Source organism: Equus przewalskii, chromosome 13 (assembly GCF_037783145.1).
Source record: "Equus przewalskii isolate Varuska chromosome 13, EquPr2, whole genome shotgun sequence".
Lineage (NCBI taxonomy): Eukaryota > Metazoa > Chordata > Mammalia > Perissodactyla > Equidae > Equus > Equus przewalskii.
The window spans coordinates 43,108,213-43,120,434 of NC_091843.1; the positions used below are offsets into that span (position 1 = coordinate 43,108,213).

General features: G+C 37.1%; 1 protein-coding gene across 18 annotated transcripts in view; it reads left to right on the top strand.

Annotated features, from left to right (window-relative positions):
• RAPGEF6 (Rap guanine nucleotide exchange factor 6) overlaps window positions 1-10,203 on the top strand; it is a 200,200-nt gene extending 189,997 nt beyond the window's left edge. For all 18 annotated transcript variants that reach the window (XM_070571179.1, XM_070571180.1, XM_070571181.1 and 15 more), the window contains 4 exons: window positions 1,434-1,662; window positions 3,211-3,713; window positions 5,598-5,912; window positions 6,803-10,203. In XM_070571179.1, coding sequence (XP_070427280.1) covers window positions 1,434-1,662; window positions 3,211-3,713; window positions 5,598-5,912; window positions 6,803-6,828 — 1,073 coding nt within the window. In that variant the 3' untranslated portion in view covers window positions 6,829-10,203. The remainder of the gene's footprint in view (window positions 1-1,433; window positions 1,663-3,210; window positions 3,714-5,597; window positions 5,913-6,802) is intronic.
• Window positions 10,204-12,222: the final 2,019 nt, after the last annotated feature.

Here is a 12,222-nt window from a genome sequence, read left to right on the forward strand (position 1 = left end):
AGTTATTTTTAAAACAGTAAAGCAAGCTTATCTCCTGGATAAAGGAGCGATGCTTTTTCTTTTTGAGGAAGAATTTATTTTATTGATTTTTTTAATTTATTTACCACATCCATTTTCTTAGTCCTCTTGAAGGCTTACCAGTCAGTTCATGAAGGGCATGAGAAATAGCAGTGATCACAAGATCAGGGGACTGGGCTAGGAGCCAAGAGACTGGCTATCTTGGCTTATTGTGTGCCAGGCCCTATAAGCCACAAATAAATCACACATTTTCTGGGTTTTGATATTTCTCTTTGAAATAGTTAATGAAACTACTTAATAAAGTTGTTGTTCCACAGATTTTTTTCTTTAATAACTTGAGTTGTATGTGAATATAAAGCCTATAGTTCTTCTTAATGAGATTTCTGGGGATTGATTTACCTACTGAAGCTCATTCTTTTGGTGAACAAGAAGAGAATTGCTTTTTTGAGACCTCTTTGTTGAGATTACTATGGCATTTTCTTTTATTTCTAAACAAAAGAAGTTTGGTTACTTTTCTAATAGTTATCAAAACAGACTATTATGTACATTTAACTGTCATGGTGCAGATTTGTTTTTGGATCTTTCCACCTCACTGTCTCCACCCTTTCTTTCCAAAGAATGCAAGAGAAAATCTCTCTAGCTCTGTCTGCTGTGCAGTAAGTTATAGAACAATTTAAAACAGGTAGATACTGATTTTTTCGTAACACGTTCTTATAAATCTGTCAGTTCAGCTGTTTAATGTAACATTCTGCCAAGTTGATGAAGAAAAAGGAAACTAGGTGTAAGACTAAATCCAAATCTAAAACAATTTATTTCAAAATACGAAAACAATGACTTTCATCTTGGGGCAAAGACTTCTTAGGTGACGTAAGCAGAATATCTGGGGTAAGTATATGTAGTTTGAAAAAGCAAAAATATAATTCTTTCCCTTGAATCCTGACTCCCTTCCCCCATCCCTACCTCAAGGTGGTATTTTGGACAGTCAGATCAGGCCATGAAATATTTATGTGAATCAAAGAAAGAGACATAGGATTAAAAAGAAGTAGAGAAACTCAAGATGTTTACTTTTTAATGTTTTGTAATATGTATAATACTTTCTTATTTTATTAAATGCTTGTAGCTGTGTGAGAGCCTAGAGCAGATATACCTGTGGACTAGTTTTCTCAGTAATACTCCATTTTGACTTCCTATTTCTTGAATTGAAGTTGGATTGATGTGATATGGGTAGGTAGGTGAATAGATGTATAGAAGAATCTGGATATAAAATTGGCACCATTTCATCTACATAGATGGATACTGAGATTGCTACTCATTTGTCTTTTGTTCTTTTTATGTTTTTCTTGTCCTCTCCCTGAACACATACCCCCACCTGTTTCCTTGTTTTGTAGTTTGATCACTTGTCTTCTCTCGTTCAGGTTATACACTTATACCATCAGCTAAATCTGACAACTTGTCTGACTCCAGCCATAGTGAGATTTCTTCACGGTCCAGCATTGTGAGCAATTGTTCCGTTGACTCCATGTCTGCAGCTCTACAGGATGAACGGTGTTCCTCCCAGGCTGTGGCGGTTCCTGAATCCACTGGGGCATTGGAAAAGACAGAGCACTCCTCAGGAGCAGGAGACCATAGTCATCTTAGCCCTGGGTAAACGTCCTTGCCTGTGTTCATATCACAAAACCCAAGTGGAGTGGCCACTGCAAGCAGTGCTCCACAGCTTGACCCTAGACCCCTCATCTTCAGCCCCCATAGGGTTGTTGCAGGGAGATCCATAAAAGAATGTGAGAGCCAAGCATGTATTCTCTATGCTGAATATGCAAATAAGTACTATTGTGGAAGATGTGTGGGTGCTCATTTTTAAAGTGTTACTGAATTCAAGTAACTTTCTGTCGTCATGTATCTTTCCAGTCAAGAAGAACTCAGAGTGAAGCTGCTATTGATATGGAGGGGGTTAGGTTAGAGATTGCTCAAAAAGATTGCATAATGGGAAGTAGGACCAGTACTTGATCCTTATTCTCTGAAAGTATGGCTAGTAAGAATTATCAGCTAGCAAAAACCAATTTTTGAAAAAATGTTAACTCAGTTTTTATTTAGATTCAAGCAAAATGGAAATCTTTGAGAAAGTTGATTCTAAACTGGTAAATATTGTTAAATCTGTTATACTTTATGGTAAATCTGATATGCTTTAATATGAAAAATTTAAGATATTGTAAAGTATTGTCATATTTGTAAGGGTTTCTAAACTATGATTCTCTAGCCTAGGGGTCAGCAAACTTTTTTTTATAAAAGTTAGATAGTAAATATTTTAGATTTTTCAAGCCATACAGTGTCTGTCGCAACTGTTCAACCCTGCTGTTGTTGTACCAAAACAGCCTTAAATAATACGTGAAGAAATGGGCATGCTGTGTCCCAATAAAACTTTATTTACAAAAAACAGGGCAAGGGCCAGATTTGGCCTTGGGTTCTAGTTTGCTGACTCCTGCTCTATACTATAAATCAAGGGTTCACAAAATTTTTTTTTTGGTAAAGGGCCTGATAATAACTTTTAGGCTTTGCAGGCTACATATGGTCTCTGTGTCAAATTCTTTGGAGTATTTTGTTTTGTCTTGTTGGACCCTTTAAAAATGTAAAAACCGTGCTTTGTTCCAGACCATGCCAAACATACTGTTGGTTGGATTTGGCCCATGAGCCTTAGTTTGGGGACCCCTGCTGTAAATGATAGAATTCATTTAGTAGTAGGTCGTTGGGGAAGTTGCTGTTTACTTGGCACTGTACTACGCTGACCTCAGAGGTACCTTGAAAAATAAAACATGGTTCCTGTAGTTGGGAGTTCTTAATTCTGTGTGCATGGAAAGAATCTACCCTTATGTTGACCAAGAACAAAACATATGCTTAATAGTATTCATTTCAAACCTCATCTTTTGTTTTCATTTAAAATCAATTCAAGAAAAATTCTGAGGTAACCTTGCTAAGTATTTGAGTTTCTTCAGTGTGTATTTCTAGCTAAGTATTAACATTAATGTCAATATAAGTTTAATGATGATTGATTATAGTATTTTTGCACAAGGTGGTTTTGGCACAAACACTTGTGACGCATGTTCTATAGTCTGGTAGGCAGTATTACTTGCAGTGGACAGACAAAAATTTTTCCATTAAGCCAGTAAATTACTTTTAATTGTGTATCTCCAATTTTAGGTGGACACTCTCAAAGCCATCTCTAGTCAAGAGTTTAGCTGTCTCATCTTCTATGAGCAATGAAGAGATTTCTCATGAGCATATCATTATAGAGGCAGCCGATAGTGGTCGTGGAAGTTGGACTTCCTGTTCAAGCAGCTCCCATGACAACTTCCAGAACCTTCCAAACCCAAAAGGCTGGGATTTTTTGAACTCTTATAGACATACCCATTTGGATGGCCCCATTGCTGAAGTTGAACCCACTGACTGTGAGCCCTATTCCTGTCCTAAAGGCTGCTCTAGAACTTGTGGTCAGAATAAAGGAAGCCTGGAGACAAATCAGGTGAGACAGAGTTGGGCCTCCTCCAGTTCTCTGTCTGACACTTATGAACCAAACTATGGGACAGTTAAGCGGAGAGTGTTGGAGAGCACCCCAGGTGAATCATCTGAAGGCTTGGAACTTAAGGATGGCACTGACTCAGTTTATAAAACTGTTACTTCAAGTACAGAAAAGGGCTTGATTGGTAAGTTGTGTGTTCTTAGTCTTATCTGTGGCCTTTAGATATTAAGTGGTAAAAAATGACATTGGGATATCTTGGCTCAGAATTTTATTCTTACAAAAATCCCTGCTCTCACTCCAACCTCTCTTTCCTTCCTCCACAAGTAAATTATTTTCAAAATGTTCATGATTTCTCAAGGGCTTTGGGGCAGGTATTCTATCCTATTAAAATGAAAAGGCTGGTATGAGGTATTTAATTAAGGGGACAGGTTTATTGGTCTTGTTTTCTTTTTGAGATGTTTTTGGTTTCGTTGAGGAAATATCATTGCATTACTATGCATTAGTAATAAAGGAATTATTCTCTGTCACCTCTTAAATTGGACCACACTTGCTCTGCATGCAGGATAGAAACGTTGAATCTGGTATTACTTTTAGGTAGTAAGAAAAAATGTGATAAAGAAATCCAAAACACTTTTCAGTATACCCTCCTGGGCGCATTATGGATGTGCCAACTCCTGCTTGTGGGTTCCATTCTAACCACACACAGTTTTCTTACTGTATTCCTTAAGTGTTTAGCCATTAAACACTTTGTTTTTCCATTTCTTCATTGAATTATGTAAACACTCAGGTATAATAGCCTCTGCTTTTCTATTTACATGGAATGACTGTACTTTGGATCAACTCTTAATTCTATAGCATATTCATGATGTCAATTTAAATTACTAAAAATGCCAAAGACAGATGTATTGATTTTTATAGCACATCTATAGCATATTTATAACACCTTTATTTTTTATTTGTCAAATTGCATTATAGATTGGATTTTTTTAGCTCCTTCATTTTTTTCCAAGGATTTTTTATTAAAGCCTGTAGGTAACCACAATATGGATATAAAAGCATGTGGTACAAGGATATAAGATCTTTCTCTTGTCCATTTGGGAAAATAGATTTTTTTAAATCTTTTATTTCTTTCATTTCTAGATGACTCTGGGCAAATCATTTACATTCTTTATTCTTACTTCTCTTGACAGCCTCTCCACCTCCTCACCCCATCATCCTCAGATGGGGATGGAGATCCTTTCTGACCTTGATACTACATGCAAATTTGACTGATAGAATTGTAGAAATTTCACTATGGGCAAACTTGATCCTGTAAAGAGAGAGTTAATGTTAAAATTATTTAATGATTCTTTATAATATATTCTGCTTGTATATAGGTAGTGTTTGTGTTTTAAGTCACTTACATGATCAAGATATTCAGAGCCATTCGTCCTATGAGTCCTATGGATTGGTCTTAATTTTATGGAACTTCCTCTTTAACCTGTTTCTGGTGCTTTTTGAAGCTTTGCCTTAGTCTCAGGGTTTGCAAACTTAGGGAAAAGGATTTTAAGTCACCATTATTTTTAATGTCCATGAAAATCAGAGAAACTTAATGTAAGATGGATTTCCTGAAATTACGGTTTTTTTCTTCTTCACTTAATCACAGAGCAGAAGTTAGAAGTGAGGCCGTTGAAGGAATTAGTTACTCTAGAAAATCCTGCCAGTCAACAGGGGATAGATGTTCAGGGTAAACTCTTAAATGTTTCTGACTCCATCACCTTTAGGGCTGGTGTTACCTGTGATATGAGGGCTGAACTGCAGAAGGAAGCTTATCATCAGTGTCATCTCCTTCAACTCTCTCTCATTCTATTTAATGTTTATAAAACCTAATGTAACTTATGTATTTTAAAAACAGGTTTAAAAAGTTTATTAAACTTTTAAAAAATTTTTTATCTACTGTCATAGTATTCAAATATATTCATTTTGTCTGTTTTTAAGTTGTTTTGTCACTGTAATAAGTTTCAGTATGGTTTTTTTAATCATTTCTTATATTTTTATTAACATTTCCATTGCTTATTTTTCATGCCAGTGTACTGTATCACCTCACCCAAGAAGGAGGATAGGTATAGGGAGCCACCTCCCACTCCTCCAGGATACATGGGGATTTCTTTAGCGGATCTAAAGGAAGGACCCCACCTACACCTAAAACCTCCAGATTATAGTGTGGCAGTGCAGAGGTCAAAGATGATGCATAACAGCCTCTCTAGACTGCCACCCGCTTCTCTCAGTAGCAACCCTGTGGCCTGTGTTCCATCGAAGATTGTAACTCAGCCTCAGAGGCATAATTTGCAGCCATCCCATCCTAAAGTAGCAGCTGTGACTGACGCAGATAGCGAAGCAGATGGTATGTTGACAAACTACCTTAATGGCTCTTAAATGAATTGCTGAACACATTAAATGGTCTTTAGTCTGGTGTTTTACGTAATCAGTAATATTTTATTTAAATGCCTTAGAAAGCTCTGTTAAAAAAAAAAAAAGAAAATCTCTGAATATGATGGTGTGTTTTTTAAATGGAGAGGGCAAGCTGCTTATTTCTGTGTGCCCAGTACCTTTCTTCTGGGTCAAATGGAGTATTCTTATATTTGATAGATAGCATCTCAGTCTAATAGGATAATTTTTAAAGGAGGCACTTGACATTAGTAGAGTTGTGTTTTACATTAACGCGTGGAAACTTGAACTGTAGGTGTGAAAATGCCAAATTATCTGAAATAATGCTGTTGATACAGTTCCTCTTATTGGCAAAACTCTTGACCGACTTTGTAGCTGTGGCATTAGTTAAAAAAATGATTTGCTTTAGGCCAGCCCTGTGGCCAAGTGGTTAAGTTTGCGCTCTCCACTGTGGCGACCCAGGGTTTCACTGGTTCAGATCCTGGGCGCAGGCATCCCACGTGCCACAACTAGAAGGGCCCACAACTAAAATATACAACTATGTACTGGGGGGATTTGGGGAGAAAAAGCAGAAAGGAAAAAATGATTTGCTTTAAGAAATTTTATCCTTTTAAACAATAGAATAATAAAGTGACTAAAAAGCAGTTATGAAATTCCTGTTTTTTGTCAGCCTTCAATGTAATCAGAACTCCTAAATGTCATTACAATAAAATCTGGACTTTGGTGGGATATTTGAGAGAATTTCTTTGTTGAAATTGACTAATTCTGTAAACAGATAACTAGATTGTTAGTTGATCTTTATTAATATGCTGATCCACCACTTAATTGTGTTTTTATTATTTTCAGAAAATGAACAGGTTTCAGCAGTCTAGCCTTTGGATGACCTGTTTAAAGTCTACTGAAAGTCATGGCGAAGGAGTGGGCAGAACCACCTCATGATTCTGCAGGCCGTTGCCAACAAACAGCTCGCTGCTGCTCCCAACCCAGCAGTTTCATTCCCTGTACTCCGAACAGTGTGATAGCCCTGAATCCTACTTCCTTTCGTTTAACCCCCGCAGATGCGTAGTTTCCTCAGCTCTGGATGTTGTGCCTGGATACCAGTCTTCACTTTGCACACCACACCTGCCTTGGGACCACAGTTACTAGAACAAATTCAAACTCAAGAGTCCTCCCATGTCTATCACTATAGATTTTCTTTAACAAGTTGTTTTTTAGATAGTGGTAGTAGTATTTCTAAGCCATACCTTAAGCTAATGGACAAGTTCAAAATGTCTGCCAATACCAAGGGTATTCATGTGTATTTGACAGTAATTTATTATTTGAAGTTTTGTGGTTTTGTTTGTATTTGGGAGCTCTCGTTAGCTGTTGTTTATGTTTGGGGCCATAAAACTGTCTCTGGTCTGACCAAACAGAAATTGTCTTGACAGGGCGATATGCTCGATCTGTACAGAGATGTAACTCGATTTGTAGCACCAGTGCAATGTAGGGTCTCAGTTTGAGTGGAATAGGAAGCCCTTGCGGTTGAGGTGTTAGGAAGGAAAAATACTGCCATCTGCTGGTTGTGATTGGGAAGGCCAAATGAAGCTGCCAGAGGGTTTCTTTGGGAAAAGGAGAAGGCTATGATGGGGAATTTCCAAAGAATTAAATTTTCATTTTAAATAACATGTATACCAATTCTTTCTGAAGTGAAAGTCATGCTGCATCTAACTGCAACTAAAAGTATAAATTCAGTAAATAGAGAATGGGTTCTAGAGAGTTCTACTCTGTAGAAACCCAAAAGTAAAATTTTTCACAACTCAAATATGTAGTTCATTTTTTGTAAAGAAAGTGTAATCATTGATGGTATAATCATGAAGATGAATTTAGCATTTTGCAGTGTTCTGCAGCACCTCCTCTCCTCATCTCCGACCCTGAGGCTATGTTCCATCTTGATACAGCCTGCAGCTCCCAGCTGCCTGCAATAAAGCTCATTAGCCCATAAGATGTATAATTGATTGAAACTTTTCTGAGGAAAGAGGAGCGAGAATTATGGGAATAGTTATCTCTTTGTTCTCAGTTGTAGCCCTTGAGGAAAAGGAGATATATACTTTAACAGCCTGTTGGGTATGGCGCTCTTAGTGTTTAATTAAAATTTCAGTGACTGTTTACTGGATAAACTAGACTTTCCACATTTTTACAAATTAAATGTTTTCTATATCCTAAGTTTAAATTTTTTCATTTTTTCTAGTGAAAAGGCAAGTGAAAGTTTAATAAACTTTTATGACTACCAAAAAAAAAAGCCAAAGCCATTAATGTGCACTACCCAGATCACAGTGGAGCCAAAATGGATTTACTTCTGAGTGGTTGTCCATATGTGAATTTACAGGATTTAGTTGGTCAGTGACTTCCTTTTCAAGAGCTTGTTCTCTTTTTTTCATCGCTATCTCTTCCCTCTCTCTGTCTTTCTGCCTGTGCCCTTCATTTTAAAATTATAAATCAGTTCCAAGTGGTAAATGGCAGTAGTCCATCTTTTCCATCAAAATGATTGTCTCTTCATTTTAGGAAAAATGGCATGTCTGAAAAATCCACCTGGGGAAAAAGTGTTTATGTGAAACTTAAGCCTTAGAAATTAACCCCCGGTATGTTAGAATGAGGCTACTTGGCTCCATAGCTTTCTTGGTCCATTGCAATGAAAAGTAGCCTGGATCAGAAATCCTGGTTTGAAAGTCACACTAGTGATTTGACCTATTAACAGTGGTCCTCTGATCACAAATTTTTCCTTCACTGATTTACACAATATTGTTTTTATGTGTAGAGCAAAACAAAGAAAATGGAAGATATTTTTGCTATAACCCTCTTTTTATCAGGTTTGGGTATTTATTCTCACTATTTTATATCCATTACCCCAGAAAAATGTGCTGTTTGCACAGTATCTATTTATTTGCAGGTCTTTCTAACCGAATGGGAGCCTTACCCATCTTTGTTGTTAGTGGTGTCAGTAATGCCTTGCACAGAGAGCTGGAGGCTTGTGATTGAGGCTGCACCTTGTAGCTGCCTTTGTTTCATCTAGCTTGAACTGTGAGTGTTTGGGTCGGCCGATCACATTGATCAGGCACTAAAGCCAAATGCTTTGTAGTTTGATATGTATGTATCCCTTAAAAATCATGGAGTGTGATCTTTCCATTTTAATTTAGGGTACATTTCTGCCTTCTCTTAGTTTGTCATATGACCAGAACAAGAGAAGCCTTAACCTGTATTTGCTCCAATTCTAAATCCTCATTTTTTTTTTGTTTTTATTTTATATATTTATACCTTTGACAAAGAGACCAGTGCCCACATCCCACCACAACTCTGAATCTATCAGGACTGTTGAAGCAGTAAATCCTCAGTGCAAACTTTTGCGAAATAATAAGTATCAACAAAATAATCTCTTCGTAATGAAAGGTTCAGAGAATTAGTAAATCTAATATATACTTCCATAAAAGTTTATTGTAATTAATAGGTTTTTACTTCTTCCAAATGATTACTTTCAATATGATCTTCAGGGAGAAAAAAACTTAAATGGTTTTCATGAGGGTGATAAGTCACAATGTCATCATGTGCATGACCTCCTCGAGAATCTCTCCCAGGCTGGAAATGTGGCAGTAATCATGGGAGTTTTCAAGAAGAAACCTACTTTTTATAAAGTGTTGTCTCCCCTACAAAAAGATGGGGAGAAAGTTTCCTTGTATATTTAAAACAATGATTATTCTAATATATTTTGTTTCTAAAAATGTGATATTAAAGTAGATATATCCCTTTAGCATTACCTTAAAGGCTAGAACAAAGGGGTAAATCTTCAGAAAAGTGTCACAGTACATTTTCAAGTTTAGACTTGAATCCCAGTTCATCTTTAGCTTTCGTTGTGCTTTTTTAACGCTTCTTTATTTTTGATACACAGACTGCAGTCGTACTTGATTTTTTAAAAATTAAAACATGAGCTTATCAGCAAAAGACAAAAACAGAACTGCACAGTCCTAATAATCAAATAGCAATTATACTGCACAATTCAGTGATTGTAAAGTATCCTGTAACAAGCAATGTTTGTTTCCTATTTTTTGATACCTCTTAAACTTATGTCTTTTAGAAAGACAGTGCCTCTGTATGCTTTTTGTATTTTTACTGAGTGTAAATATTTGTTATATTTTTGGTTAAGAGAATGTAAAAGTACCATTATTATTAGCATATCTACTAATACATTGGTGGAATCAATAAAGAATCTACAATAACCTTCTCTGCGCTTTATTGCAAATGTATGGAAGCAGACAAAATAATTACACCCAGTCAAGAGAGCCAGTCTGGGACCCATGTTGGTGTGATGTCCTTATTTTTTAAGTCTACAGAGAAATTGAAATGGTCCATTTATTGTTGACTTTATAGTATCTGTAAAACACCTAGCTATTGTTTAGTTTTTTAAAAGTGTGATTATAAGCCAAATAACAGTGGCTTGAATCCCATTGGGGCCTGTTTTTGTCTTTTAACAGAAAAGTCTACAGCCCTGTCCAGGGCTTCTAAGGCGACTCCACAATGCTGTCAAGGACTCAAGGCCCTGACGTTTACACCTCACCTCAGGGCATCACCTTTGTGAAACATCAGGTGTTTCACAAAGGAAGGGGAGGGAAAGGTGCAAATGTGTGCCCCTTTTTATTAGCAAAACAACAGCTTTTCCAGAAGCTTCATTTGAGTGTTTCTGCTTATGTCCCACTAATCAGAACTGTGTCACATGACCAGTGACTACAAGGAAACCTGGGAAATGAACTTTTTGAGCTGAGCAATTGATGGCCCTAAATAAAAGTGGGATTCTTTTCAGCGAAGAATGAAAGAATGGATATTGAATGGGCAGCTGGCTGGGTCTGCCACAGCATGCCTGTTGTCCACTTCTTTAGAAAGTATATGTAAATGCAGCAATTTCTTTTATGAGATCAGATCTCAGAACCCTGGCAAAGAAGGAAGAAATTCTGCTTTAGCACTCCTTTCTAAAATCCTTCCAATCTCCCCTCTGCACCCAGAGAATGTTACTCCCATGATAGGTAAGGCTTCTGCCTCCTCCTGACACACACACCTGGTTTTCTCAGGCCATTCCTCCCCATGATCATCTCTCTGCAATGTCACTAAACGAACTAGTTTGTTTAGAAAATATTAAACACAAGTGTAGTGGGTTGAATAATGGCTACCCAAAAATATCAAGCCCTAATTCCTTTAACTTATAAATGTTACTATATTTGAGAAAAGGGTATTTGCAGATGTAATTAAGCATTCTGAGTTGAGGAAGATTACTTTGGTTCATCTAGGTGGGCCCTGAATGCCATCACAAGGGTCCTCATAAGAGAGAGGCAAAGGAAATAACAGACATATAGAAGGAGGCAACGTGAAAACAGAAGAGAGATGCAGCCAGAAGTCAAAGATGTTAACAGCCGCCAGGAACTAGAAGAGAAGAGACTTCCTTAGACCCTCCAGAGGAGTTCCGCTCTGCCAACTCTTTGATTTGGACTTGTGGCCTGTTGCTTTACGCCACCCAATTTTTGGAAATTTGTTACGGCAGCCCTAGGAAGCTAATACATGTCATTGTATTTGATGTTTAGGACCCAGAATTTGCAATTAAAGGATGTGGTGATTCAAACGTATACCTCAGGAATGCCCCCTCTCTCTACCCCAAAGAAGCATTTGGTAAAGATTGGAGAGGGACCAGCCACCCTGGAGGCCTCCTTTTCAGCAGCCTAGTCAGCCTGTTGTGTTTCCAAGTGTTCACAGAAAGGACACACATCACCCTGGCCAAACTTGGTATTTTTCATTTTTCTCATTTCAGACATTCTGGTGAGTGTGTTGTACTGGTATTTTACTGTGGTTTTACTTTTAATTTCCATAATGATTAATATTGCTAAGCATCTTTTCAAATTGGCCATTTGGATATTCTCTTTTGTGAAGTGTCTTTTAAGTCTTTTGTTTGTTGCTAGAATATTGGAATATAGTTGTTTTATAATGACCTTGTATCTAGCAACATTGCCCAATTCATTTATTCTAACAGTTGGTAGATTCTTTTGAATTTTTGTATATACTCATATCTGTTCATAATGACTTTTATTTCTTTCTAGTCATTTTGCATTTCATTTCTTGCCTTACTGCACTGGTCAAAATGCCGGTACAATGTTGAAGTGCTCAGGGTGGAATTCCTTCCTTTGTTCCTGACCTCAGGGGGAAAACTTTTTGATTTCAAAATCCGTAGGATTTTTGTAGGTATTTTTTAAGTC